The 27,552-nt window shown below is 49.4% G+C and overlaps 6 protein-coding genes across 6 annotated transcripts; 4 read left to right on the top strand and 2 right to left on the bottom strand.

The window, feature by feature from the left end:
- Positions 1 to 1,173: 1,173 nt before the first annotated feature.
- On the bottom strand, positions 1,174 to 2,366 carry PtA15_10A528 (uncharacterized protein; the record flags this gene model as incomplete). The annotated part of the gene is made up of 2 exons (XM_053160712.1): positions 1,174 to 2,224; positions 2,290 to 2,366. 2 exons carry the CDS (start codon positions 2,364 to 2,366, stop codon positions 1,174 to 1,176), a joined length of 1,128 nt encoding a protein of 375 aa, XP_053024659.1.
- Positions 2,367 to 2,730: 364 nt separating this feature from the next.
- On the top strand, positions 2,731 to 6,041 carry PtA15_10A529 (uncharacterized protein; the record flags this gene model as incomplete). The annotated part of the gene is made up of 13 exons (XM_053160713.1): positions 2,731 to 2,779; positions 2,843 to 2,995; positions 3,086 to 3,130; positions 3,195 to 3,280; positions 3,382 to 3,454; positions 3,530 to 3,646; positions 3,739 to 4,333; positions 4,401 to 5,056; positions 5,127 to 5,183; positions 5,268 to 5,515; positions 5,610 to 5,699; positions 5,782 to 5,906; positions 6,038 to 6,041. The coding sequence occupies 13 exons, from the start codon at positions 2,731 to 2,733 to the stop codon at positions 6,039 to 6,041; spliced, it is 2,298 nt and encodes a 765-aa protein (XP_053024660.1).
- A 1,186-nt stretch (positions 6,042 to 7,227) lies between these two features.
- On the top strand, positions 7,228 to 8,774 carry PtA15_10A530 (uncharacterized protein; the record flags this gene model as incomplete). The annotated part of the gene is made up of 4 exons (XM_053160715.1): positions 7,228 to 7,988; positions 8,079 to 8,194; positions 8,265 to 8,482; positions 8,565 to 8,774. The coding sequence occupies 4 exons, from the start codon at positions 7,228 to 7,230 to the stop codon at positions 8,772 to 8,774; spliced, it is 1,305 nt and encodes a 434-aa protein (XP_053024661.1).
- A 276-nt stretch (positions 8,775 to 9,050) lies between these two features.
- On the bottom strand, positions 9,051 to 9,800 carry PtA15_10A531 (uncharacterized protein; the record flags this gene model as incomplete). Its single annotated transcript, XM_053160716.1, has 2 exons — positions 9,051 to 9,283; positions 9,371 to 9,800. The coding sequence occupies 2 exons, from the start codon at positions 9,798 to 9,800 to the stop codon at positions 9,051 to 9,053; spliced, it is 663 nt and encodes a 220-aa protein (XP_053024662.1).
- A 5,268-nt stretch (positions 9,801 to 15,068) lies between these two features.
- PtA15_10A532 (uncharacterized protein) lies at positions 15,069 to 15,748 on the top strand (the record flags this gene model as incomplete). The annotated part of the gene is made up of 4 exons (XM_053160717.1): positions 15,069 to 15,185; positions 15,272 to 15,400; positions 15,444 to 15,551; positions 15,611 to 15,748. 4 exons carry the CDS (start codon positions 15,069 to 15,071, stop codon positions 15,746 to 15,748), a joined length of 492 nt encoding a protein of 163 aa, XP_053024663.1.
- A 6,786-nt stretch (positions 15,749 to 22,534) lies between these two features.
- On the top strand, positions 22,535 to 25,635 carry PtA15_10A533 (uncharacterized protein; the record flags this gene model as incomplete). The annotated part of the gene is made up of 5 exons (XM_053160718.1): positions 22,535 to 22,543; positions 22,624 to 22,738; positions 22,819 to 23,163; positions 23,244 to 23,562; positions 25,602 to 25,635. 5 exons carry the CDS (start codon positions 22,535 to 22,537, stop codon positions 25,633 to 25,635), a joined length of 822 nt encoding a protein of 273 aa, XP_053024664.1.
- Between the last annotated feature and the right edge of the window lie 1,917 nt (positions 25,636 to 27,552).

The raw sequence follows: 27,552 nt of genomic DNA on the forward strand, positions 1-27,552 counted from the left end.
TGATAAACAGTTTTATTGAACAAGAGGCGAATGAGTATTCTCTGTACAGACTTGCCAATCCCCAGCTGGTTGGTGCAGACTGTATCAACCGGCCAAGGAGAAATCCTCGTCGCCAAGGACAAATCCTCTTCAGCCGTCGGTACAGGCTTTAACTTAGCTAAGTCCCCCCTCTAACTTAACACAAGACCCTCTCCTGGTGCAGCCTGGCTGGCGCGGAGCGCCCCTCGCGAAGCCAGCCTCCCCTTTGGAGGGTCCCTGCGGCTCGGGGAGGGGAGGGGAAATTTCCGCAGGGAGAGGCGGCCGGCTCCCAAAAAAAAAACAAGCAGAAAAAAATTAAAGCCGGCTGGATCATTTGGACGACCGCTATCCCCGGCACGGGACGGTTTTTTAAGCGTCCAAATGTGGTTCTCCCAACGTTCCGGATATTCGGGTGTTATTTTCCTGACTTGGGATGTCAAGGGTGGGTCCGTAGTGTCCTGGTCGCACTGACGCATCTGGCGGCCGGCCATCCAGACAGCACAGACTTGATGGCCGGGCCAGCTACCTCCCGACCGGCCGGCCAAGGAGATCGTACTACAACAAGTCTCGATAGCCGAGAGGATTCCTTGCGGCCATCAAGAATGTACGATTGATAGGATTGGATTTGGCCGAAAGGATGCCCTCCCGACCCGACCCTTAAGACTACATTTACAGGCTTGACGGCCGCCAGGTGTGTCCGACAGTGCACGCCTTTTGACTCTTGAGGCGTGCTTCTCAACATGTCGGGGGTGCGGTTAGCCGGCCGCTTGACAAGAGCCGGCCCGAAGGGTAGCGTGTGATCCAAGCAATGAACTTGTTATAATATTAGTTTTCTTCTCATTTGTGTAGGGCATTCATCCTTGAAATGAGATCATACTTCGGCCCAATCGAGATGAGGGAGACGGGGGTAGTGGTTTGATGCTGCTTACTTTAACGATGAGGCGGAGAAATCAATGCGCGTCGGGTGGATAAACAGTATAAGAAGCCCAATATAAGTAAGTGACGACAACAGAAAGGAAGCCAGAAGAGGCTGTCAAATAAGTATGCTACAAAGAAACAAAAAAAAAAAACAGTGCAGCGAGAGAGAGAAAGAGAGAAAGAGGATTAAGAAGATTTTAAAGGGTATAGAAGTGTTGTGGGGGAGTGTGGGGTGGGTCACTGTTGATTGCATTTCTCGGATTCGTCTTCGGAGAAGAGCTTGGGATCTGGGGATTGAGCTGTGGGGCGACGAAGGAGGAGTCTGGTGGGATCGGGGTCGGCAGTAGTACTATTGGGAGGGGCGGCTCGGGTGGGAGTAAGGGAGGGGAAGTTAGGGATCTGCTTCGCGGCGAGTTGTTCGAGTTGGAGGATGCGAGGTTCGAAGCGAGCGATGAAGTCACGGATGAGCTGGGCGAGCCGGTCGTGTCCGCTGGTCAGAGCGCTCTGGACGGTAGCGTTGACGTCCTGCTGCATGAACTGGACGGACTGGTGGAGGTTGACGGGGATCTCCTTGGTGAGGATGGTCTGGACGCTCGACTTGAGCTCGCTGACCCGCCGGTCCATCCGGTCGAGCTCCTCGCGCAGCTCGACGAGTTGATGGTCGGTGTGGCTCGACGCGGCTCGGTCTGCTGACTTGGGGCGGTTGATCGGGGGGGCTGTCTCGTTACTACAGGTGCTTTTCTGGTGATCGTCTAGTGCTGCTGCTGCTGCTGACCGGGATGGGGATGGCTCGGGCAGCAACTGTCGTAGTGTTTGGATGGCCTCCTTGTGTGCGCCGATCTGCTGATGTAGTCCATCGATGGCTACTTGGTGTTCGCAATCGATCCGCTCGACCTCGTGGGCATGTTTGCCTATCCGCTTATGCAGGATCTTGAGATCATTGGCCAAGTCGACCGCGGGCTGCAGCTTGCAGGCTTCGGCACGCTCGAGGCTGGAGTCGGGCTCAGCTTTACAGAGCCAAGCAGGGTTTCTGCCACCAGACGCGCCTTGCTGTAGCAGGCTAGCGTTTTTTTCGTGGCTGAGTTTGGAGTGGAGATCGGCGGCGATGCCGATGGCCAGGCCTTCGATCGCCTTCAGAGACTCGTCCCGGGCTGCAATCTTGAGCGTTTTCTCGGCCTGCAGACGCGAGCTGCTGGGATCCTGGCTGAGCTGCTCGGCATTCTTATCGACCAGCTTGTCCAAGGCTTTGAGGTCGATGCCATGGCGGGTCCCCTCGACAAGCACGCGTCTGCGGAATGTGGAAACAGTCGTCTCGGTGAAAAGCCATGCAGATGGACCCTTTGATAGACTCACTCGATGGCAGATTGGATGGCCGAGCAGAAGATATCCCTGAACGGGTCGGATGGGGGCTGGTGGTCTTCTGGGTGCATCGGATGGCGATCTCTTTTGTTGCGGTGTGGAGTGGTGAGTCTTCGTCTGTGGGGAGGAGGTAATGGCTCCTCCGGCGGGCCCCTGGTGGCGCGGGGGCTCGGCTGGACCTTGGTGGTCCGCCGGCGACTACCGAGGCCCACTGCCAGCCACACCGAAAACCGCAGACCACTGGACCAGATGCGCCTGCCCATCCCCGCACAGCCGGGCCCACTCGCCGTCATCGCCAGCCTGCTCTCAGCCGCCGCCGCCGAGCCCGAACCCACCTTCCATGCCCTCCAGCGAGCTACCAACCAGTCCCTCCTATGGGGCACCTACCGCCCAAACCTCTACTTCGGCCTCAGGCCCCGCCAGCCGCACTCCCTCATGACCGGAATGGTCTGGTTCGGAACCCAGGACTTCCAAAGCTTCGGCCGTAAGTCGCTCCCCGCCCACCAGCCCCTCCCTCTGGCAGCTAACCGCCACTCTCCCTCCGCAGGAGCCCGGCACTCGTGCGAACAATCCGACGAACTCATGGGCTACGGGTTCGATAAGCACGACGGAAGGAACTTTGCATCGCACTACTTGAAGGACCAGCTCAACAACGTCGAACTGCGCGTGCAGATGCTCAAGGTGCCCGGCGGCCAACACGGTTCGTCCCGGAAATCCTATCCATCCATCCTGCTACTCTAGACGGCCAGATTGACCTCAAATCACTCACTGGCTTGCTCTGGCTCTCAAGGCGGATCCTGGGCCCTGAGAATCAATGGAAAGAAATTGGATGAAGGTACGACTACGTATCAGTCATCTCTTGATCGGCTCAGTATACTAAGCAGCATGTTTATGTTTAGCGCGGCCTTCGAAAATCAGTCTAATCAACTACTTCGGATTGGACGGCCTGGGCTCTTTCCAAATAGAAAATGAGGAAGACGAAGAGGTGCGCATTTCCAGCTTACTCCTTTATCCTGTTCAGTGTTGAGAGTGGTGTTTTTTTTTTTTTTAAAAAAAAAAATGTCTTTTTTGATGACTTATTAACAGGGAATTGATGGGGAAGTCAAGATATCTGGGTCAACGACTCAGTTGGGGGACTTCACGATCCGCATTAAAGATAGTCAGCATGCACATCCCTACACTTAATTCAAATTTGAAAAAAAAATTAAACGTTGACCCTTCGTTTCTGATAAAGGTCCCACAAACAAACCAGCTGCCGCGCTTCGCCACGCGGAGGACTTTGGCGAAAGACTCTCGAGAACCCAGTTCCTAGGCGTTCAAGTTCCAGCGGGCTCGGTTTGGAAAGCCAAGGGTGAGCGATTTGGCACACAGCCCTACCCCAGTGTCATCATCGATGGGTACCAGTTTGACAGAAGCATCTGCACCTGGCAAATCCTTAAACAGACTCCATCATCTCCGCCATCAACGAATATGTCCAACCCTTGATCGAGAAGTATACCGTCCAAGACATGCCTGATCCATGTCTAGCTCTCAGTCTACCCAACGAGATCAACTACGGAAGCAATCTATACGCTCTCCAACGGATGTACGAGTCGCCCTTCGAGCTAGATATCTACTTCGATGGCGACGGGGCGCCTCGGATCGATTCGGCAGCTTTATCGGCTGGCTTGCTGGCCGCCTCCACCGCCTTCGACCAACGCTTTAAGGCCACGTTCCCCAAGATCGCCTCTGAATACTCGGCCGAGGAACAGGCGATGGCCATGGAGATGCTTTCTAGTATGATCGGTGGGATCGGGTACTTTTACGGCTCATCAATCGTCGACCGTAACTTTGCTCACGATTATGACGATGACGGGCTTCTGTTGACGGGGAATTCCGAGGACGATGAGGGAGGAAGCGATCGCAAGCGTCAGCCGCAGCTCACAGAGGACCGCGAGCTGTTTACGGCCACCCCTAGTCGCTCATTTTTCCCCAGGGGTTTCTATTGGGATGAAGGCTTCCACTTGGCTCTGATTGGGGCCTGGGATAATGACCTGAGGTGAGCTAAGACGTCACATCGAACACTCAAGCCTTACGGTCTAATTCCGACACCCCTTTTCTTGTAGCTTGGAAATCCTCCAAAGTTGGATTAATTTGATTGATCGGGATGGTTGGGTCGGTCGAGAACAGATCTTGGGAGAAGAGGCGCGCAGTAAAGTGCCCCAGGAGTTTCAGGTTCAATATTCCAACCATGCCAATCCGCCCACGTTGACGATGGCAGTAACCTCGTACCTCAAACGATTGATGCGTTACCAAGGAGCCGATGGACTCAAAGATACGCTTACAGATGCCGACCTGGGCATGGGCACCGGACAGCAGATCTTCGAGACAGCAGCACGGGACGGCGGGAGGATTTCGGATAAGCTTCTGGAGGACGTTGGACTGGCCAGATCCTTCCTAGGCTCAATCTACCCCAAGCTGAAGCTCCACTACGAATGGTTCCGGGAAACCCAAGTCGGCCAGATCAGGGAGTGGGGCCGAGAGTCGCGCAGCAAGACCGAAGGCTATCGATGGAGGGGCCGGACCGCGGAGCATGTACTCACGTCTGGGATCGACGACTATCCCAGAGGACTGCCCCATGTCGGAGAGTTGCATCTTGATCTGTTGTGTTGGGTCGGCTTCTTCACTCGGACGATGAAGTCTATTGCCGAGTTTATTGGGGAGACCGACGATGTTTTGGAGTATGAGAAGAACTACGAGGCGATTGTTGACAACATCGATGGTGAGTAGCATCCACTCCCCCATGTCTATTGTGTCGAGGACTAAGATGTTTGCGCTCGATTCGATGCTAGATTTGCATTGGAATGAGGAGAAAAAGATGCATTGCGATGTCAGTGTAGACGCCGAAGGTGGGTATCATTCCATATCGCAAATCTGGCAAGCTCGGCGTTCTTGAGCAGAGGAGATCTAACTTCCGGCCACTTTACACATAGACGAATCCTATTTCGTGTGCCACAAAGGCTACATCTCGATCTTCCCCTTCCTGCTAGGCCTTGTCCCCCACGATTCGCCGAAGCTGAAGTACATCCTGGACGACATCCGCGATCCGACCGGGATATGGTCCGAGTTCGGGCTCAGAAGCTTATCCAAATCGGACGAGTTCTTCGGCAAGAACGAGAATTACTGGCGAGGTCCGATCTGGATTCCGATGAACTACATGGCCTTGAACTCTCTCTACACCGTCAGTCCTTTTCTGCTCCATTCAGAAGGCCATTTTTTGGGGGAAGGGTGGTTTTGGGAGAAACTTGCTGATCCGGGGGATTGGGATGTTCTAGATCTATGCCAAGCAAAGCGGGCCCCACCAGACCCAAGCGGCCGAGCTGTACGAGGAACTGAAGACAAATGTGGTCAAGAACGTGTTCAAAGTGAGTGGACTCTCTCAGCAGCGTCTCTGGGCGACAGCCAAACCTTTTTCCTCTTTTTTCTTTCTTTCTTGGTGCATCACAGGAATGGAAACGGACCGGATTCACCTGGGAACAGTATGACCCTATCACCGGCGAGGGCAGACGGTCCAAGCCGTTCACCGGCTGGACGAGCTTGGTGGCTATGATCATGGCCGAGGAGTACGACATGTAAGCTCCTCAATTTTTCTTCCACAACGCACTTTTTGTTTTCTCAGACGGAACAATTTTTTTCCCGTTTGTTTTTGTTCTCCCTCATTATTACTTTTTTGATGCACATCGATTGATCGATAATCTATCAGGTGAATAAACGTGAAGCAAAACAAGCAAAAGCAGCCGTTCTGGTTTTCTCTGTCCTCCCATGAAAAAAAAAAAGAAAATGAAAAAAGAAAACCGCCGTGCGGCAATTTCCCCGATGCTTGTCTATTGGATGGCGTGCCTCTCAGAGTCACATGTCAATAAAAAAAACCCCTATTTTTTGTGCCTTTCGGTGTGGTGCTTGGTGAGCCGGGTGCTCGGAAATGCCTGTGCTCAATCGCCACAGCGTCTGAGCGAAAAATGAACCGCAAAATGCAACTCGTTTTGGAAAAGTCCTTTTCGCCTCAGGCCAGGAATTTGCTTGGCGTACTCCGCGTAAGCCTCTCCGCCAGGCCTATGATCCAGTGGTTTTACTTGCCACCATGAGAACCTCAAAGGCGCGCGTTGTAGCAAAGGTGAATCTGCGTAGCTGATGAGCTTCTGACCGGTGAGTTGTTCAAGTGGTGGATGACCGGTCGGGCCGCGCCGACGGTCGATAGTGCATACAACATACGCGACCGGCCAAACTAATTTACACACCGAAAACTGTCCGGTATACCTCTGGTTGTATCTGGGACTCGGAGACCGTGGGCCGGTTGGCGGTCAAAGAAGGCTTCTGGCCATCGCCCCCGCGGTGTAGGGCTGCAATGAGATCGGCCTCAGCGGTGTGAAAACCAGGTGGAGGCTTGGAAGTCCCTCTCTATTCCCTGCTGCGAGCGGTGTTGGCATGCAAACGGCCTCCTCCTTACCGGCCCTCCCCGGCTCCCACTGATCAGGCGCTTCGTTAGGCTCGGTCGCCCATGAGATCGGGCGACCTTGGCGTGCTATACCCACGAGAAGCTCCGTCCATCAGAACATTCGATACGGCTTGAGAAAAACCAAGCTCGCCGGGGCTTCGTTTTGGAAAAGATGACCTTGATTCCTCGCAGGTGTGTAGTGATGGCTCCCGGAGGCAACAAAAAAGGGTTCCCGGGGTTGGTGACCGGTCTTTTAGCTGGCGGTGCACCATTCCATCACGATCATCTGTTACTGGGGAAACACAACTGATCCCGCAAAACGAGCAACTTGCTCCCGATCTGCAATATTTATAGGTCTCTTCGATCCTATAAGGCTAGCACAACCTCACGCTGTGGCCTCTTGACAATTATTACATCTTTTCATCTTGTCCGGCAATCCTTCAGCCAGCTTTTGGAAAATGTTGAAACACTCGCTAGCTCTTCTTGCCCTTACCTACCCTCACATCCTCCTGCCGAGTTATGGTTCAAACTCCGACTTCTTTGGACTCCCCATGCATTCTCAGGCCCAACAAAGGCATCATAATCGCTGGGCAAACAGTACACACTTGATCTGCAAGCCACAAGAGTCGCCCTTCTTTTCCTCATCCAAAAACTCAGTATACAAGTATGATAAAGTTGTCCCACCAGCTAACCTGGTCCCCTTCCGGGCTGGGTTCTACAAATCAACCTGCTTTGAAGATCCTACTGATAAAAAATTGGTGGAATACTGTATATTTATCAACCCCACTATCAACCACGGCCAAGGAATGGTGATCGTCACGCCTACAGAACTCTTCGAAGACAGTCTTGACGATGGACTCGATCTCTCCGATGATCCACTGAATCCCCAGTCGCTAAAAGTCGTGCCGATGCCTGAGAAGGGTGGCTTGGGAGCACTGGCTGCTCGCAACCTTCAGAACGGCGATATCATTCTACAAACACGTCCGGTTGCCATCCTTGCTTCTACCCAACCGATCTGGGGAACCTCCTTCGGCCGGAGTATACGCCGACAAGCTATCGATCATTTACCGATCCAAACCCGGGCTGCCTTCGCAAGCCTTCATGGCGAAGGCGAAACAGAAGACGATTTTGTTTCAAGTATCGTTGATTCCAACATGTTTGTCACGAGGCTCTTTGGTGACCAAGTCACGCCTTTTGGTGCAGTAGCTTTGCACGCATCGTAAGTTGCGCCACGGATTAAATTCACACCTAAATACGTACATAAAACTGACAACTTAATGAATTCTTATTTTTACCGGAAAATCCTCAGTCGATTGAACCATGCTTGCCGACCCAATGCGGTCTACTACGTTGATCATGAGACGCAGCTCTTGCGTCTATCAGCTTTTGAGTCGATCTCGATAGACGAGGAACTTACCATAAGTTGTAAGAAACAATTGCTGTTGGGACCTTGCGTGGTTTGATGTACTCTGACATAGCCTGATCGAAATTATAGATCGCTCACTAGAAATGACTCGATCAGCTCGACGAAAAGACCTTCAAGAGTCCTATGGTTTTAGTTGCACTTGCTCACATTGCCAGATGAGTGCAGAGCTTGGGGAGCTGTCAGATCGTCGACTTGTGCGAATCGTCGAGCTTAGGACTAAATACTTCCGTGAAGACCCGAAATTTTCTGCGGAGGACGCCAACGAGCTCATACAATTGTGCGAAACGGTATGCCTTATCTTTAATGAGAATCATTCTTGGAAGAGTAACTGCTGAGGAATTGAACTGCATTTTGCCTGATGAAAAACAGGAGAGAATTCCTTGGTGCATGACGATCTCGCATATTATCGCTGCTGAATTTTACAATTCGCTAGGACACAGTAAAAAAGTCAAAGAGCATGCAGAAATAACAAGAAGTATGGGACTTCTACTTGCTGGATCACATTGGACTGATCGCGGTGAGGTGGACCTACTTCTGACCAAACCTGAAAAGCACAATTCTCATTTCTCAAGAAGATAGAGGCCGACATTTATCCATATTGCTGGTTGATATCACAAACTTACGCCATTAACAATTGTACACTGTATTTAGCATTAACTATTTATTGACCTAATTGGAATTCATCTAACTACCCGCAACACCATTTTGTCTCTAGATTTAAAATGGTGTGTTGGTACTATCTATTCAAATATTACAATATTGATTGATTGCAACTTTTAAATTGATAAATTGGTGGGTCCTGCACCCCGATGCTACAAACTGGGAATATGGGGATGTAGATTTAAATGATGAGAACTACTTCATAGAATCTTCTTCAATGTTTCGGGCGACTTTGCATCCTCTCAGAAGGGCCTGATGGAGTGAAGGGGGGAAGACGAGGAAACCATCCAACGGAGTGTAGATCCTTAATGCAGGATTTGGCTCATAGGTGTCTGGGACTGGCAAACCTGTTGTCGATTGCGCTAGGAAAGAAAAGATGATCGATGCGGGATCACGATCGCTTATGTTTTGCGTCTTCGTCCGAGCACCTGCATCGAGAGAATATTCTCAGTACCACGATCATGATCAAATGGCTGTCGGAGTGTCCAGGGTCTTAACATGGACGGCGAACTGACCAAGCACGTGAAGATAACTATCCGCTGAGGCGGACTTTCTGGAGACCGCCAAGTCGCGCACATGGGGGTCGTCGAGGTAAACGCCAGAAAATACGGAATGGAGCAGGTCCACGAAGGATGGATTTGTCTGAAAGTTGCCCTGAGCAGAGAGAGTCCCGAGCACGGTCGGCGAGCCTGAATAGACTGGCGGAGTATCAAGAAACGAGAGTTGGCCCGAAGGTTGGTGGTGGTAGAGGGGCGTGGAGCCGGTGTAACCGGTAACTTGTTGTGCGGCCCGAGACGTCGTGCTTGTCAGGAAGGATCGACTACTTGATGGTGTTTTTACCGAGGCCGTTCCCCTATGAGCATACCTGGCGATGATGAGCCTCATGCTTTGATGATATTCGGCCAAAACTCCTGATTTGGACCATCCAACCTTTTCTCCATGCATCGAGTTCCCGGGGGCGGCGGGTTAGAAGCGGGGAATACGCGAGGTCAGAAGTCGCGGGGCGCGAGCACCGGAGGACGTCGGGACGAGCAACTCCACCGCGGGTGCTACAAGGTGCTACACACAGCAGAAGCGAGCTTGCCGGCTCGTGTGGCTGAAAATGATTTTTGCATTTCAGCCACAGGCCTGTACAGGCAGTCAAAACCCCTTCGGACGGCTGGGTTGGCTCGAGGGGGGTGCCGGACCGGCCATGGGGCAGCAGGAGGGTATGCGACAAATGCCCGGAATGGCATAAAATCACTCCAGGATTCCAATGGTGCAACCAACAGTGGGTAGGCACGGTACGGTTCTTGGTAACAATTTTCCCTTGTTACCGTTACTGTTAACCGTAACAGAAGTGTGTTACAATATTGCACACCCAGGATGTTCGATTTTTGACATCCGTTACAATATCTACCCGCACAGAGGGGCAGATATTGGACTATATATGATCCGGAAGGCCATTTTCCCCTCTTTATCTTGTTAACCGGTGGTTAACTTGTTATGCTACTAGTAACGCAAGTAACGCACCAAAAAAATCAGGCCCGGGGTTAAAACTGGTTGTTACTAGTTGCGCTAACGCCTGAGGGCAGTAACGGCAAGCGTTACGCTATGCAGATGACGGCGGTTATTGTAGCGCATTGTAAATACCCACCGTTGGTGCAACCCTGGAGGCCCCAAAGTTAAAAAAAAAAAGAAACTGGGGTTTTTCTTCTGAATGCATTCCTGACATACAGGTGACATACAGGCTTTGAGGCTGAACTCAGCAGCCAAAAATTTGGGCCTCCCTGACTGCAAGCTTTCTTGCTATTGCTGTATCCTGCGGTGCATATCTGACCTTTCCCAACATAACAAAATTGAGGGCCACCCGGGTATCCGGGGTGTTAGGAGCCTCGGGAGCTCACTGGGGAGCTCAGATGGTGCCAAACATAGCAACATCTGAGCTCCCCAACAGCTCCTGTAACACCTCACTTTCTGGTGACATCTCACCATCCAAAACAAACACACCCCTGGACACCCAGCCACTACCTTGAGTAGAGGCACAAGCCTGAGGTCTTGGGGGAGCAGTAGAAGAAGCCTGGGGTCTGAAGGTAGTGGAGCTAGCCTGAGGACCTGGAACAGAAGAAGAAACCTGGGGTCCTGGAGAAGTTGAAGAAGGCTGAGGTCCTGGAGCAGTGGAAGAATCCTGAGTCTGGCAAACATTGGAAGGTATAGGGTTCTGGTTTGCAGCATTACTGGAAGGATCCACTGATTGAAGACTGGGGGCAGCATTGCTGGAAGGATCCGCTGGTTGAAGACTGGGGGCAGCATTGGTACTGGGGCTTCCTTGGGCAGACATAGTTGAAACAGGTGTGTAGGATTTAAAGCTGAATGTGTTGAAAGGTGATAAGGATTGTGCTGATAGTTTTACTGATGGCTGTAATGAATTCTAAGAGCAGGAAGTTGGTTTATAAAGTAGAGGTAGGAGGAGTGTAGGTAGAGTAGTTGGTGAAGCTGATGGTATAGTTGTTACTAGGAGTGAAGATATCTGAGGTATAGAAAGGCCACTGTTGGGACACCACTTGTGGAACTACTCAAAGGGGGGAATAGAGCTTGGAAGGGAGATGGATAGCAACACTAGTACCAATGTAAGCTATGCAAGCCATCATCCACCAGACCATGTAAGCACCCTCCTTTGGGGTCTCACAAAGCTGTCACATAGTCATCAGTAGATTACATAATCCTCCAATACTTAGTCTCAGCCTGTTCCTTCCCTAGCTCAGCAGAGATCCCTGTAGACTGACACATCTCTCTGAGCTAGGTAAGCCACTATCCCCTTTCACTTTATCCACTCTTTTCCCTCTTCTCACCAGTTGTATAGCAGAGATCCCTGTAGACTGACACATATCTCTGAGCTAGCTCCCGCTCATCTTGAAATACAGTCCTTGGTCATAGAAACTTTGCCCTTGTGCCCCTTTTGAGCCACTTCAACAGTGAAGGAGATTCCACTCCTTACAGACCAAGAACGGCAATATCATCATCTCCAATGATGAGTTTGACTCACCTCTTGCAACAATACCGCTACCGGGCTTCCCCTTGCCTCATCAGTTGTCATCTACAGATCAGCTCAAGAAAAGGAGGGCTGGACCGGATACTCCAGCTACTACCCATGATGATCAGGACAATAAAGAGTTCAAACACTTTGAGAAGAAGCTTATGAACCTCTCAAGTTTGGCAAAATCTCAATATCATGACCAACAAATGAACAAAACTCAAGCTTCAAGCATCAGTCCTCAGAGAGTCAAAAATAGGCAATCCAACCCGCCCACTAGAGATGGGCGCCACGCATCCGGGTACCCGCGCGTGTTCGGATACCCGCGGTCGATTTTAGCCATTTCCTGGCATCCGCATCCGCATCCGCATCCGACAGCGGGTACCCGCGCGCCTGGGCGGATACCCGCGCGGGTATCTTTGGATACCCGCCCCTCAAAATGTGCTTACCGGTTGACTGCTGCATATGTCAGTCAGCTGGGAGGCACTTCTCCTGGCTGTCAACCGGGGGGGACTTCTCTTGGTCGACTGCTGCATAATGCTGTCGTCCAGGAGGGACGCCTCCCGGTCGACTGCTTGATATGGCTGTTGACCGGGAGGGACTCCTCCCGGTCAACTGCTCGATATGGGGAGGGACTCCTCCCGGTAGACTCCTTGATATGGGGAGGGACTCCTCCCAGTCGACTGCTCGTTATGACTGTCGACCGGGAGGGATTCCTCCCGGTTGACTGGTGTGAATAGTCGTTGAACGGAAGGAATCCCTCCCGGTCAACTGGTATGTCTACTTGTCAACCGGGCTCCGGGAGGGATTCCTCCCGGTTGACTGGTGTGTATAGTTGTTGACCGGGAGGGATTCCTCCCGGTTAACTGGTGTGTATAGTCGTCCCTCCCGGTCGACTGGTATGTCTAGTTGTCAACCGGGAGGGACTCCTCCCGGTCGACTGGTTGATATGCCTGTCGACCGGGAAGGATTCATCCCGGTCAACTATTGTATGTTGCTGTCGACCGGGAGGGACTCCCCCCAATCGACAGCAACATAGAACGGCTTTATGGCTGCCGACCGCTGCAGCTCCCATGCCCGATGGAGAGCGGATACCCGCCGGAATACACGGGTACCCGCTGGATTCTGCCGGAATCTCAGACATCCGCATCCGAATCCGCATCCGCTGGCGGGTACCCGAGGGCCTCCAGCGGGTACCCGCCAGCGGATAGCGGATACCCGCAACGGGTTACGTGCGCCCATCTCTACCGCCCACAGATATTCTGTGGGCTTGTGATTCATGTGAGTTATATGTTCAATATTATCAACCCAAATGGTTCTAACCTTACCTGTTACCTCTTTCAACCCTTTTGGGTCAACAATCATACAAATCCACTGCTCTCTGAGATCCGTAGTTTGATTATCTTCCACAGGGGAACATATGTGGCATATCTTAATCACAAGTCAGTCCTTACGGTGAGTTGAAAAGACTAGCTGATTGCCTCAACACAGGTTAAGGACTGATGATTGTATCCCACCTCTAGCACATTGTTGCATCATTATTGACACCAAAGAAATGTGAAGATTTTTGTGCCTACAAAGTAGTCAAACCCAAATGGATTGTAAATTGTGTTTCAGACATTTGTTTGCTCAATTGGTCTGACTTCTGACTTGGGTGGAATACTATTCACTGAACCAAAAATAGCAGAAGGAGAAGCCACTGGCGGATGAGCAATTGCCAAGAGAAATCTGTTTGATCTAGCCAGAGACCTCTCTGCACCAACATATCAAGTTACTTGGTAAGTTGGTCAAAAGCAGCATCATATTATCATCCACAACCACTCTCTCAAATATCCAGCACTTCCATGTGTACTGCCCAAACATAGCATATAGTGTACAATCCACTTTGAACTCAATACCCACGTGTTTGGCAATAGCAGAAAATACCAGAAAAGAACCCAGCTTGCATGACTCAACTCTGATTTTGGGAATTACCTCCTCTCTCTCTCTGCTATTGCTGTTGAAGTATATACCTAACAACTCGCGGCCTAAAGAACAACCCGGTGAATACAATTTTGAAGCTCTGGCGCAGGTTGATTCAGACATCTTTGAAACTGATCTAAAACTTCTGAGTCTTGTCTCAATCTTGTGTTTGAATCTCGGTTTTATGAAAACATATTTCCAACATTACAGGCTACATCATCTCAGAATGTGGAAAGCAGACATCCTCCTAAGAGTATCAATTTTATCTTTTTATCTGAAAACAAGAGGCTGTTTGCAAAGACTTCAGCTGTGCCGGGAAGGAATCTCAAGGGAGACGCAAGTGATGGCAGGAAGATCAACACAATTTTCATGCACTTTGCCACACAGAAAGGTGACTGTTCTTATTTCAATCAGCAAATGCAGCAGAAATCTCCATTGAGTTGATGTACATTATAACACCAATCTTTCTCTTGAATTGATGTGATTTGGTTTGAATTCATTGCAGCTCAGGCATGTGGCAATTATGAGAACCACATGATTAATTGTAATGTATTCTTACATTGAAAAAGACCCTGGTTTCTGCCAAGAAGTTGACATTGCTTTGTAATGCAGTTGGACATGGGTTGTGGTAAAGTTTAAATAGGGCAAATAGTCAAGTTGGGTTGGGTTTCAACTTGATATCAAGCCATTTCCAACATGACTTCAGAAAGATTCAGTACACCGTGGGCGCAAACCGCCCCACCTCAGCCAACTTGGGGATGCGACTGCTCCGCAGCCGTCACGCAAGCAACAAAGGGTAGTTACGCCACGCGTAACGCGTAGATAAAGGTAACGTAACAAAATTTTTGTCGTTATCTACGCGTTACACGTAACGGCAGTGCGATTACGTTATTGCAACACGTTGAGCCGGTTTTTTTTATGCTCGTTGCGTTATCCGGGTGCGCGGAGCCCTTGAGAACGGGCAAAAAATGAGGCTAAAAAGCCTTAAACGATCCGTTATCACGTTATCCCGGGGATAACGCGATAACGGGCCTCACAAATGAGGCCCATTACGTTACGCGCGGGGCCTGAAATGACCCCGTTACTAGTAAAGTAACGGGGGGCCCCGGATAACGGGGGTAGTTACGTTACCAAAATTGCGCGGATAACACAACGTAACGTAACTACCCTTTGTTGACGCAAGCTGGGCAGCCGTCCCTGGGCTGCCATGAGATCAGCACAATGGGTAACCATTGCGAATGGCCTATCAAATTGCCACCCCTGCTCCACAGCTGCCCACTTGCCTTGGGCAGCAGCAGCTGACTGTTTCCGAGGCAGGAAATGGGCGTAGATCCGATGCTCCTGCAACAGCAAGAGTCAGATAACCCAGAAACAGCAAAATTGTGCGACTGGGGAACCCCCACATATACTTGGAAAGGTCTACCTCGTCCGCCTCAAACAGAATTCCGCAGGCCCCGACGAGCTCGGAAACTTCCTCCCGCCAAAGCCTGAGAGACTGTTTGCTATGAAGGTCCTTAATAAGAAGGAGATGATCCAGCAGCATAGGATCAAGCGCGCTCTTGCTGAACAGGTCTGTCGCCACTCACTCACTCACTCACAAACCCACTTTATAGGGTATCCTCGCCGCATCCAACCATCCGTTCAGTGTCACCCTCTACCACTCCTTCCAATCCGAAGACTACCTCCACTTCTGCATGGAGTACTGCATAGGCGGCGAGTTTGTACGTCATCCCTCCCCGTCTCCCGAGCGAGAGGCTGACCAAGTGTGAGCGGCCGACAGTTCCGGACGCTACAGACCCAGCCCGACAAGCGGCTGCCCGAGGCCAACGCCTGGTTCTATGCCGCCAAAGTCATCTCCGCGCTCAAGTATAGATGGACTTGGCAAGCATTGCTTTGCCAACCAAGGAGCAGATACTAGCTTGCATGGAAGCCAACAAATCAACCAAAAAAACGGCTTTACAAGACAACACAGCTGATTTTTGACCGCGGGAAATAGTTTCCCGTCGGCTTTTTTGTACATATTTTTCATTGTAATTTTTTTTCTATCTCATTTTGCCTATTGCGCCGGCGCAATCAAACTTGTCTCTTGTTCTTTTGTGACCTTGGTGGTCAGGACAAGTGTGTTCCTCACCATTGGTTGCTTCCTGGCAAGCGGAGCTGCCGCTCTGCTGGCCCTTTTGCAGCCAGTCTGCTGGGTGGTGTGCAGTACAAGTACGCCCTGGGGATGCATCCAAGCCAACCATGCATGCTACTGGGCAGTCCACAAGGTGTGGTGCAAATGTCCCAGTGCTGTGGCACGGCCACATCGTCTGGGCGGGGATGTTTGGTTGCTGGGAATTGGACAGACATGGGCCATTCAGGCCACGTGCGTGGTTAGCGGCCTTCATGCCGCGGAATGGCAGTAGGGTACTGTTGATCCAGCCCCAGGCTGTATACTCAAGCCGTTTCAGTGACAGTACGTAGGGCCGTCTCTGTGATGATCATTTAAATTTGGATGATCATGCCCCTGGGATGGGCTTTGGAGTATATTGTGCCGTCCTGGGGTCATCCCACAGAGGGCTGTCCTTGGGACAGCTTAGTGCACCTGTGGTGTATCAATTCAGCAAAAGTTCAGACACACTTGAGCATAAATTCAATACAAAATTACACATAACTTGGGAGCCAAGTCCTTAAAGAGATCTTAAAGGGTTCCTAAAGAGAGGTGTGAAGGCACTTGCACGCAAGTGCTGAGCAAACATCCGTGGTGTTTGTACACCAGCTCACTGAAACCGCCAAAAGGCCAATCCTGGGAGGTTCTCGAAGAGCGCAGCTCTGAGGGCCCCGGTGTCCACGCAGCCGCAGGGCTAGACCGGCGCTACCTGAGTCGGAGTTTCGGTCTCCGACAAGCGGCAGGCTAGTCAATGGCAAGATCGACTAGCGTCAGGCTTGCAGATAGATGGATTGGTCTGGGAATGTCCCAGCACAATGACGCCATGAGACCAGCGCTAGTCTTGCAGCAAGACCTAGAGCCGGATGTGCAACTCCTAGGCGCCTGTTTTCCTGGGAAAGTAGTGAGCCTCATAAGAGGCCGGCAAGCAAGCGAGGCGACAGGATTCTTTCCCTGTTCCACCTCGCCTTGCTTTCCGTAGCGCTGCTTTCCCCAGGAATCTCTCTCCTTTTTGCACCACCCACCCACCCGTCAAGAGACAGTCCATGGAGTGGGCTTAGCGCCTCATCCCCCACTCCTGGGACAGTCAGTTTCTGTTTCTGCTCAGGAATAAGGCTCGACACTGCAGGCCAGGATGAACCTAGCCCAGAGGCAGTGAGAGGCCACTATTCCCTTCGACCCACACACGGCTAGGCGCACAGTGAGACATGGGCTCCCCTTCTGAGGAAGGGTTGAGCCCATACAACCTAGCCGTGTCAGACTCAGTAGCACACGCGGGGGAGCGGCGTGTAAGCCAATTCCTCCTGCAGCGCAAGAGGGCAACACGCCGCACAACCCGCGCCCGCTCGGACACAAGCCATGTGCGCTTAGTTGACGCTTGTATATGTAGTTCATATTACCCCAGATGTTTACCCACCGGTGTGGTAAGCCAATCCTGATCTACCCAGAAAACCAGCAACCATCAATCACAATGCTGTCACACCTCAAGAATAAATCCCATACCTCTGGCCCCCTTGTCAGCAAAGCCCAAGCCCCTCAACATCCCCACTCAATGGACATACCCTGGATAATAGTATTCCCTCTTCCCACACTCTCCCTCTCTTGGATAAACCCTCTTCCTAGTCTCAAACATCTACCCAGATCACATGTTACCCCCTTCTTCTAGTGTTTCCTTAGAACCATGTGCTCAAAGATGTATAAGCACCCTTGAAACCTTTCACCCTCCAAACCCAACATGATACACATTATACTAGACACAGCCCCAAACCCCACCTAGATTATTTCTTCCTGAATCACTTCCTGAAACACCTAACTCCTCCTATCTTAGATCATAGAATGTTCTACCCCTGTTAGGTCTCACATATCCCCTCCTCCAACTAGGAAGATTGCACCATAGCCCCCAGAAGATGGCATCATCCCCACCCACTATTACACCATCACGTGACTCCTTGACCCACTACTCTGACCACATGGCTGTTTCATCCTATAGAAGTAGAATGTTCTATGCTTCCCTTCAGGTTATCCTTGTTTCATCATGGCTCCTCTTTCTTGTGTATAAAAACTGGGTTGTTTTCCTCTTCATTTGTTCCCTATCAGAAATTAGAGAAATTACTGGTCAGCCTTCATTAGCCTAGTTTATGCCAATAAATCAGATTGGACAAACTTGTTACCTGTGAATTAAAGATATTAGATTAGAGAAAATTCCCCAGACATACCTCAAGAAATCTCCAGTGCCACACCTTTCCATAAGAGTCCACACTCTTATATTCTTTTTCTTGTTCCCCTGAGAGGCAGCCCTTCAAGCACCAATTCCCTCTCAAGCTCTATTCATCCCAAGAGTAGTTCCACACCGGCCGGCTGAACCACCAAAAAACCCAATCCTGCTTGTATGGTTCTTATGTAGATCCCCCATGTATGGTTCTTGTGATTATCCCAGATGTTTACCCACCAACCAATCCCAGAAATCCTAAATATTTCTGCCGGGCCCAAATCACCCAAGCCCAGGCCCTCACTGTCAGTGGCTGTATGTACAACTGTGTGCGGACCTGTCAGTATTTTTCCGGTCACCCAAATGACCCATCTTTGCCCGGCTCCTGGATGTCCTTTGATAAGCAACTGGTAGACCACTCCTTTCAGGTCTGCTGATGACCATTTTTGCCCATTTTGGTCGACTTCCAGCTTTGGGTTTAACAAATTACCTGGAAGTGTCAGTTTGGTAGACCACAAGCTGATGGTCGCCATCCAACGGTATGGGTTTTGGGTAGCGGTCCTGGTGCGGTCAGGAAGTCCAACATTATGACCGACATGGTCATCTAACGGTTTTCCTGTCATCATTAGCCCGTCCTGCACTTGGCTGGACATTGGCCCACCCGCCAAGGAGTTTGCGGTAAACGTGCGGACCGTGCTCTCATCGTCATCCCCCGCGGGGTTGAACCGAGGCGCAAGGACAGCAAGACTGCCGCACATCGGGCGTCCAACAACGCTGGTCGTGTACTATTCTAGGAGAGAAGAGAGGCAAGACTAAGTAAAAGGAGCTTATGTAATCTTGGGATATGCCTTGTGAAATCACACTGAAGGTGGGGGTTTACAGGATCCCTCCTGGAGGACGGATATATGTATCAGTCAACCAGGAGGGATCCCTCCTGGTCGGCTGTCCATGTATCAGTTGTCCAGGAGGGATCCCTCCCGGTTGACTTTTCAATTTATTAGTTGACTGGGAGGGATCCCTCCCAGTCGACTATCCTATGTCTTTGTTGGATGGGAGGGATCCCTCCGAGTCAAGTACTGTATGAAGCAGTTGACCGGGAGAGATCCCTCTTGCCTTGGTTGACTGTTCTATGTATTTGTCAACCAGGAGGGATCCCTCCCAGTCAATATAGGAGGTATGGCCTAGTCACTTGGATGGGGGATTCCTCCAGCTGGACAAGGGGGCTGATATTTACTCAGGTGCTACTGCTGCGCCAGCTGAACAACTTTGCCTGAGCTAGTTGTAAAAATACATGGTGTGAGCCTGTGTCTCTTATGTGACAGCAGGACACAATAAAAATGGTTGGGCACTGCTTGGATTTCTTGGGATAAAGAAATAACAAACAGTAAGAGAAAAAGAGAGAGAGAGAAAGAGATGATCTGAGAGATGATATTCAAGGTTCTGTTGACCTGTAGGTGGGAACTAACATCCACTAGCAATGCTACTCCTTAAGGGAGTGCTGCAAAGCTGTGCCAGAGATTGCAACAGCCTCTTCTCACAATGGAAACGTGGAAGGTATCTGAATTAGACAAGTCTAATCAGCCACAATTTTTTAGACTTCTCTCTGGATAGTCAAGGTTCTTTAAAGGGAAACCTATGTGGTTTGTTACTGACAAAAACCACAGAAAAAGAAGGATATGAAGTGATTTGATCCTTGAGAGTAGATGTCTAGAGGTATATGTACCTGTGATCAAAGAGGAGAGAAACAAACAAGAGAGGAGAGAAAGCAGTCAAAGAGACAGAGAGGAACTCCTCTGAGATAATCAAGGTTCAATGAAAAGGGTACTAACTGTCAATATCCTGTTGGTGATACTGGGAGTGTAGTGGCCTTGTTCTGGTGATCCTGGGTTGTCTGGAGGTGTGGTTCTGGTCTGCTGAAGTCTGTAGATCCTCCTCAGGCAAGGGGGATCCTGACTTCGAAAATTTTCACAGTTTGCTTATGTAATTACATATGTACATGTGGTTTGGCGCGCCTGGTAGCGCTGACACGTCACAACTGCGCATGCGCGCCACAACTCAAGAACTCAGGGAAGGAGTAGAGTTAAAGAGAATTGGTAAGTTGTAACTAGGGTTAAAATTGCATGAGGAAACAGAATATGAAGTCAAAACAAGGATATCTCTTAAGATGAAAAAGATATGAAGTAATTCATATGTAAAAAGTAGAAAAAGGCAGACTTTAGGTCAGCTGTGTTGACTCTAAGGCTGACACATGGACTAAACCTGGAATGAAGCTAGATAAACTCAGGTAAGAGACATTGTATCAGCCTGCATCTGGCATTTCAACTGACACCAGGTTCTTGAGTTTTTTTTCATAGTGATACCTTGAAGATTTGATTGATAAAGAAAAAAATTGATAGTTGAGATAATTTTCAAGAGCTCACAATCTAATAGAACCTCACAAATAGTTCTGAGTGAAAACAGATGATTTGCATGTAGATGAACAGAGAGATGTTTATATACATGCAGAGAATCTGGGAAAGGGGTCTAGATGAGACCCTCTACGCGTAACCCTCTACTGGGTTACAACACCTCCTTTGCTGCACTTCTTCTTGAGCTTAACAAAGCCTCTCAGTGAGAGGCCCCGCAGGGTCTCTGTCTCAAAGAGAAGCTTACCTGGAAAAACCTGTATCTGGCGGCCTGAGAGCCCCAAGAAGATCAGCCTGTATCAGGCTTTTTTCACTATTTTCACTTTTTAAAAACCAACTGTCTGCCTGTTCAGGCTGCCCTTCTAGACTTAAGAAGTGCTTGGGAGTGCGCTTCTTCTCATGCAATTTTGACCTTGTAGCTGCCAATATAAGGCCTGATCCTTGCATCTGAATTTTTTAATCACCAAGAAAATAAACCCATATTGAGAAAGAAGTTTTTCATCAATCCATATGGCATTGTATCGAAAAATTTATAAATCTATTTAAAGGCAGCTGAATACTGCACTCTTGCTTACACCAGCCAACCTGAATCTCAAAAAGATACTTTTTTTGAACGTCTCTCCAGGCCACAAACCAAGAGCTATCAGGCAGTGAATGCCACCATTTTGAAGAGAAGAAGTACACCTTTTGGTCCCCAGGGCGGGAACCATATCCTATGGGAAGTGGGGGATTTGGGGGCACAAAGTTTGCCACCTGCAAAAACCTGAAACTGTACGCGGGGCTCTCACGCCAAAAAGCAGGGATTGCATGCAAGTCCCTCCCTGACGGGAGGTCGCACTAGGTCGCACTTCATGCGAGGCGCTTCGCGCCGCGCCCCCCGCAAACGTATCTAAGTCCTTGTCCCCCCTGCGGCCAGGGGGCACCCATTTGGCCAGGACCCTGGAAACCCCCAATGTAGGTGGGTAACCTAAATGTATGAATTTTTACATTTTTTTGCAAAATGTTAGGCACGGAATCGGTATGAATGGGGTTTGGAACCCAAAAGGGTACGCACCAAACATGGCATTTATGTGGCCTGCTTGAAATGCATAGCATTGAGACCTCTCCCGCAGGGAGAGGACCTATGAATTACCAGGCATTTTGGCCTGAGAGAATCTGCAAGCTTTGGTGGTGGACGATGTTGCCACCCCCCACAGCCCACAGTTTTAGCCTAGTTCATTTTTCATCTTGGTAGTTTAAAGCTTGCATTTTTCTGAATCAAACTGTCTATTCAGAATTTGGGGAATCATCACCCTCATGTCCCAGAAAATATTCAAAGTTTGAGATGCCTGGCCGCTTGCTGGCAAAGGAGGTATGTTTTTAATTACATAAGATTCAATTTTGGCAGGGGATAAAACTGTAAGGGCCTGTACCATAGGGCATGAAAATTGGAATTTTCCAAATTTATTTGCCTCAAAATTTCTTGGGACAAAAACTGAGCCTGGCCAACATGTAGGCTGGAGCCCAAATGTGAAGAGTTTCAACATTTGAACCCTCCGCTAGTTTTCAATTTTTGTGTACAGGGCAAAAAAAGTTGAAATTTTTCAAAATTGAGGCCTATGGTACAGCCCCTAAAAGTCGGACAAGTCACCAAAAGACACTGTTTTCAAAAAAAAGATAGAAAAAAATCGAGAAGACTTGGGGGGAAGCTACATATGTAGGATTGGAGCTAAGATGCCGGCACTCAGCTGGGATAAAATTTTGAAAGAGGTGCATGGATTGGTGATTTTATAGGAGGGGAGAAAAAATGTACAGTTATTTTCGAGATTCTCTCACGCGGGAATCTCATTGTTATTCATAAGCCGCTTTGTTAAGCTCGCGCCCCCCGGCAGGCGAGGTCGACTTCTTCTGAGCTCAAGCATCAGCCCACTTTCCTCGCCCTCAGATCGATTTCGCCCCTTCCCGATGGCCCAAGTAAGATATCCTCTCTACTTCCAACATGAATACATTCTCTCGCAGGTTGGATACTGAAATCTCTTTCCCGAACCTGTCAGCAAACCCAAGCCGACTCATCAGCACTTGACACTCAACGCCGTCGCTTTTTGAAGCTCCACGCCGCTCATAAGGATCCAGACCAGTTATTCTGTAAACTGACGGATGCTGCTGGATGTATGTCTTTCTGCTTGGTTGATGATCACGACCTTCTTCACAGCAACTGATCTCCTTGACACTATTGACGGCTTGCGAAGTGGAAAAAGTCCAACAACACAACGACAGACTGGACGGTGTCTTGAACCATTTGGAACCCGACTTCACAACGCGCGAACGTATCGGCAAGCGCTGGAATGATTTTACCGAAGGCAAAAATGAATCCTGGAAAAATCTCAAGGAGGAGCTCGAACTCACCGACGAACAAAAAATTGACACACTGATCCGGTGTGCCCACTTCGTCCGATTTCCCAAGCGCGACGCTTCTAAATTAGAACAGGCAGAGATACTTGATGCACTTCAGGAACGCGGTCGCTTTTTGGAGTTTCACTCCCTTCATGAGAATGCAGCCCAGTTGTTCTGTGAACTTGAGGATGCTGCTGGATGTATGTCATTCCCCTTGGTTGATTACGAGCAGCTTATTAAAAGCCACTGATCTTTTTGGAACTATTGACGACTCGCGAAGTGAAAGAGGTCCACCAACACAACAACAGATTGAACGGTGTTATTTTCGGTTCGGGACTCGACGGCTCAAAGCAAGCGCGTCTCTGCATGCGCTGGATTATTTTTACTGAAGGAAAAGACGGATCCTTGAAAGACCTCCAGAAGGAGCTCGAACCCGACAAAGATGAAGAAAAATTGAAGACACTGATCCGATGTGCCTTATTCGTCCGATTCCCTGAACGCGACGCTTCCAAATTGACGAAACTACAAATGCTTGATGCACTTGAAGGCTCCACCCCTTCCGTCAATATGCAAATCGACACGACTGAAAACCCGGAGTGGTCTACGGAGATCGTCCAGCAAGGTTTCGATGCCGCTTATCAGAATAAGGATATTATTCTTGTCCCAACTCTAGAAACCCTCGAAAAATTTGCCGGCAAATGGGAAAAGGATACATACAGGGCACCGTACACGTCAATCATCGGGCCGACCATGTGCGGCAAAACTCGATTACTCAAGGAGCTCGCCAACCATGTGTGCGTTGTGTATGTCTGTCTCCGCAAAAACTCGTCCAATGGCCAGCCCCCTCGGTCTGGCATAGCCACCCACTTTTTACCCAGAGAGGAACCGACACTGGACTTGTTGACGCACTATTCCTACTTGCTGGCTGCGATTCTGAACACGGTATCTGGATTTTTCTCAAGGCTGGATATATGTGGTGGCAGCTTGGAATATCAGCTATCTGAGTGGTATAAACACAGCTTTCAAATCAACGCTACTCCGAAGACTGACTTTAATGCCAAAGTCGCCAAGGAAATGAAATGCCTACAGGCAAGCAGCTTGCAGATCCCATTTCCGCAAGACAAACAGAAAGTCGACTTCGAGGCAGCCGACACTAAGGCGAAGGAAACTCTCGCTGCTGCGGTTTACGAAATGAGTAAAGTTTTGAAATCCGCAAAACACGGAAAGCTCAAAGTCCTCTTGGCGATAGACGAAGCCAGCAACCTGATTCATAAGATGGACAACAAACTCCGCTTGCCATACTTTCGCGTCTTTCGTCGGGCCTTATCGGCAATACCTGGCGGATGCGGGTTCTTTAGCGTCTTGACTGATACGACCTCGCGCGTCGCAAACTTTAATCCTGCCCTAGACCGAGACCCCAGTACAAGGTATTACAGCAAAGGTGTTGATTTATTTGCACCAATTTACAAAATCTCAGCACTTGATGTGTTTGTCCCGGAAAAACCACCGAAGTCATGGAATGATTTGGTATCGCCGGAACGCCTCCTGAGCTATGGCTGCCCATTTTATGGGTTGTATTACGAGGGCGCAAAGAAGAAACACCCACAAACTGCCGTCGAAACCACGGTGCTAATTGCCAAGACAAAATTACTGCTGAGGACTGCTCCAGAGTTGGACGGCGCGCAATGTTTTGCCTTACTGGGCTCCCTCATTCAAACCCGGGTGTCCTTATACTCACCAATCAACTCAGAACTCGTTACGAGTCATGCAGCCCATTGCATGTTTATCGACTCCAAACGAGAATTGATTGTCAGTGATTATCCCCCGCAGTTCGTCTACGCATCAGCGGCCAACTTGGTTCTTGCATCCGACGAGGCGCGTTGGATCAAGTGCATCAATACTCTTGCTTATGCAGTGAAGAAAGGACTCGTTGCCCTCGGAGACGCCGGAGAAATGGCGACTAGATTGATTTTGATACACGCTATGCAGAAAACAACGCCAATCCTACAAGACGGCTCTCAATCGATCCCGAATGGATACTCCGTGCGACTGACAGATTTCCTCGAAACCTTGAGCGGGAAAGACCCGCGTACCCTGGAATTTGACTGTATCAAGAAAGCTGACAGAGACAGACTCTTGAACGAAGGGCACATCTTTTTCAACCACTTTACTCGAACTTCGTACACGCCCACCGCCACCGATTTCATGGAGCTTTTGTACCGAGGTGTTGCGGCCCAATGCAAGAATCAGCAACCCGGATTTGACGACCTTTTCACTATCTATCTCGCACCGAAATCTCAATCTGCAGAGCTGCGTCTCGACCACATCACATTTTGTGGTGTTCAAACCAAAAATCAGATGAATTCAGTTCGCTGGACGGAAAGTCCCCACTGGTCCAAAAGTTATGCCAATATTCAAGACATCGAGAATCCCTATCTAGTTCTGTTGTTCAGCTTGAAAACCACCTCTACTAACGCAGCCAACTCTACTCAAGCAACCACGTCTACTAAAGCAACCACGTCTACTAAAGCAACCACGTCTACTAAAGCAACCAGGTCTACTAAAGCAACCACGTCTACTAAAGCAACCAGGTCTACTAAAGCAACCACGTCTACTAAAGCAACCACCTCTCCTAAAGCAACGACCTCTACTCAAGCAACCACCCCTCCTAAAGAAACCTGGAGAAAACCAGAAGATGTGAATGATACCCAAAGAGTTTCTTTCCAGTTCCTGGGTCTCGGCGAAATCAATTGTCTTTCGTCTGCCATGCGCTCTGCGCTACAAAATTTGATTACCGCGGTACCAAATGACTTGATGAATCTTCACGAGAAGCCCGATCACGTTACCAAACAGTGGGTCAATCAACTGAGCCCAGTCTTCTATCCGAGGACTTCCGAGATTCAGACACGTCCGACACTTGCGCCTCCCCGGAAGCGATCCGACCATCCCACACCTAAATCTCCACAGAAACCATCCAACCGTCCCAGAAACCAATCAGAGACAAGAGAACTGAGAAGCAGCGGTCGCAAGGCGCCCAAGTGAACCTGTCAGCAAACCAGCTTTAGTACCGACCGCCCATGTCAGAACAACATACTGATTGGCTTTTGTTTCCAGGATAACTCCCTCCGATCGTTCCGGAGCTCAGACACTCTCTCCTTGGATCTGGGCGAGTCTTTGCGTCGACTGGTTAACTCTTGGCAGTCACACTGCCCTTTGTTTCCCATCAATTTCTTACTCTTCTCTCATCGTCCACGTCCTCTTTTCATCGCACGGCCTTTCTCCCTTCTCGTCCGCCTTGTTCATGTATTCCATCAGTTCCAATTGCTTCATCCCATTTGTCAACATGTTTATCATCTGTGGTTAATAACAAAAAAAAAGTTTGCAAGGTCCACAACGTTCCTCGACAAGAACAGGATGACCTGTCTACTTACGAAGATGATTATTTTTCTTGATTTTCATCTTGAGAGTGGGTATGTTTCAAAGAGAACGAGAAAGAGAAAAGGAAACAAGGACTTGTCTTGCTGCTTGACTTCTGCCGGCGGACTACGGGGGACTTGTCTTCCGCGCAGACTTCTGGTTGATTTCCTCGTCCAAAGCCGACGGTGTGGATCATGATGGTTGAAAGAGAAGAAAAAATGACCTACTACAGCGGGAGACTAAGAGCCAGCTCGCAATTAGAATCAATGCTTTTATTACTATACTATCTAGAAGACTGCAGTTGAGGACTGTACAGATATCGCAACAACATTGCAAGAAATTTGCGGGGCGCATCACGTAAAACCAAGGGCCTTGTTTTTTCTCTCTTCACAAAGCTCAGGCGGTGTGGGGCAAGCTGGTAGAAACAACGACCAGCATGGCCACCGGAAAAAAAAATGTGATTACTCGCAGAAGAGGCTCAGAAGAAACAGCGAGACAACATGAGATGATTTGCACTACAAAAATAATCACTACAAAAATACTGTACTTCCCCCATGTGTGTAGCGGTTGTGGAAGCGTGTATAGCGGTTATCCCATAGCAGTTTTTTTATGATTGTTTTGAGTGCAATCAAGCACATAGACAGTGTTTCCATGTTTCAGATTCATTCTAGCCAATTGCAAAGTTTCATTATTGGAGGACTTCCCGTCAATCTGGGAACTCGGATTTTTCCAGATTTTGCGGGGAAATCTGGGCTCCATTGTCCCAAATCCTAGATCTGCCTAGATTTCCCTGCGAAATCTGGGAAAATCTGGGTTTCCAGATTGGCGGGAAGTCCTCCATTTCAAGAACACAACCCAAACAAGAGACATTTTGCCTCAATTTTGGCTCCTCAGAGTTCAAAAGAGGAGCCAATTGGAATTCAAGAGTAGAAAATTGTTCCCACTGGAAATATAAATCAAGTTGGGTAGTTTTAAAATGTTTTCCAACAGTGAAGTAGGGGACAATTTCTGGAAACCACATGAAATCAGCTGATTTTGGTTGTTTTGCATGCACATCAGGGGCCAAAGGGGTGGCTCCTAAAATATGATTGTGCCAGATTTTTACCAAGGTATTTCTCCATCAAAATTAATAGGGACTTGGAAAAACAACTCCCAAAAATTGGGAAAACAAC

The sequence above is a fragment of the Puccinia triticina genome, chromosome 10A (assembly GCF_026914185.1).
Source record: "Puccinia triticina chromosome 10A, complete sequence".
Taxonomy (NCBI): Eukaryota; Fungi; Basidiomycota; class Pucciniomycetes; order Pucciniales; family Pucciniaceae; genus Puccinia; species Puccinia triticina.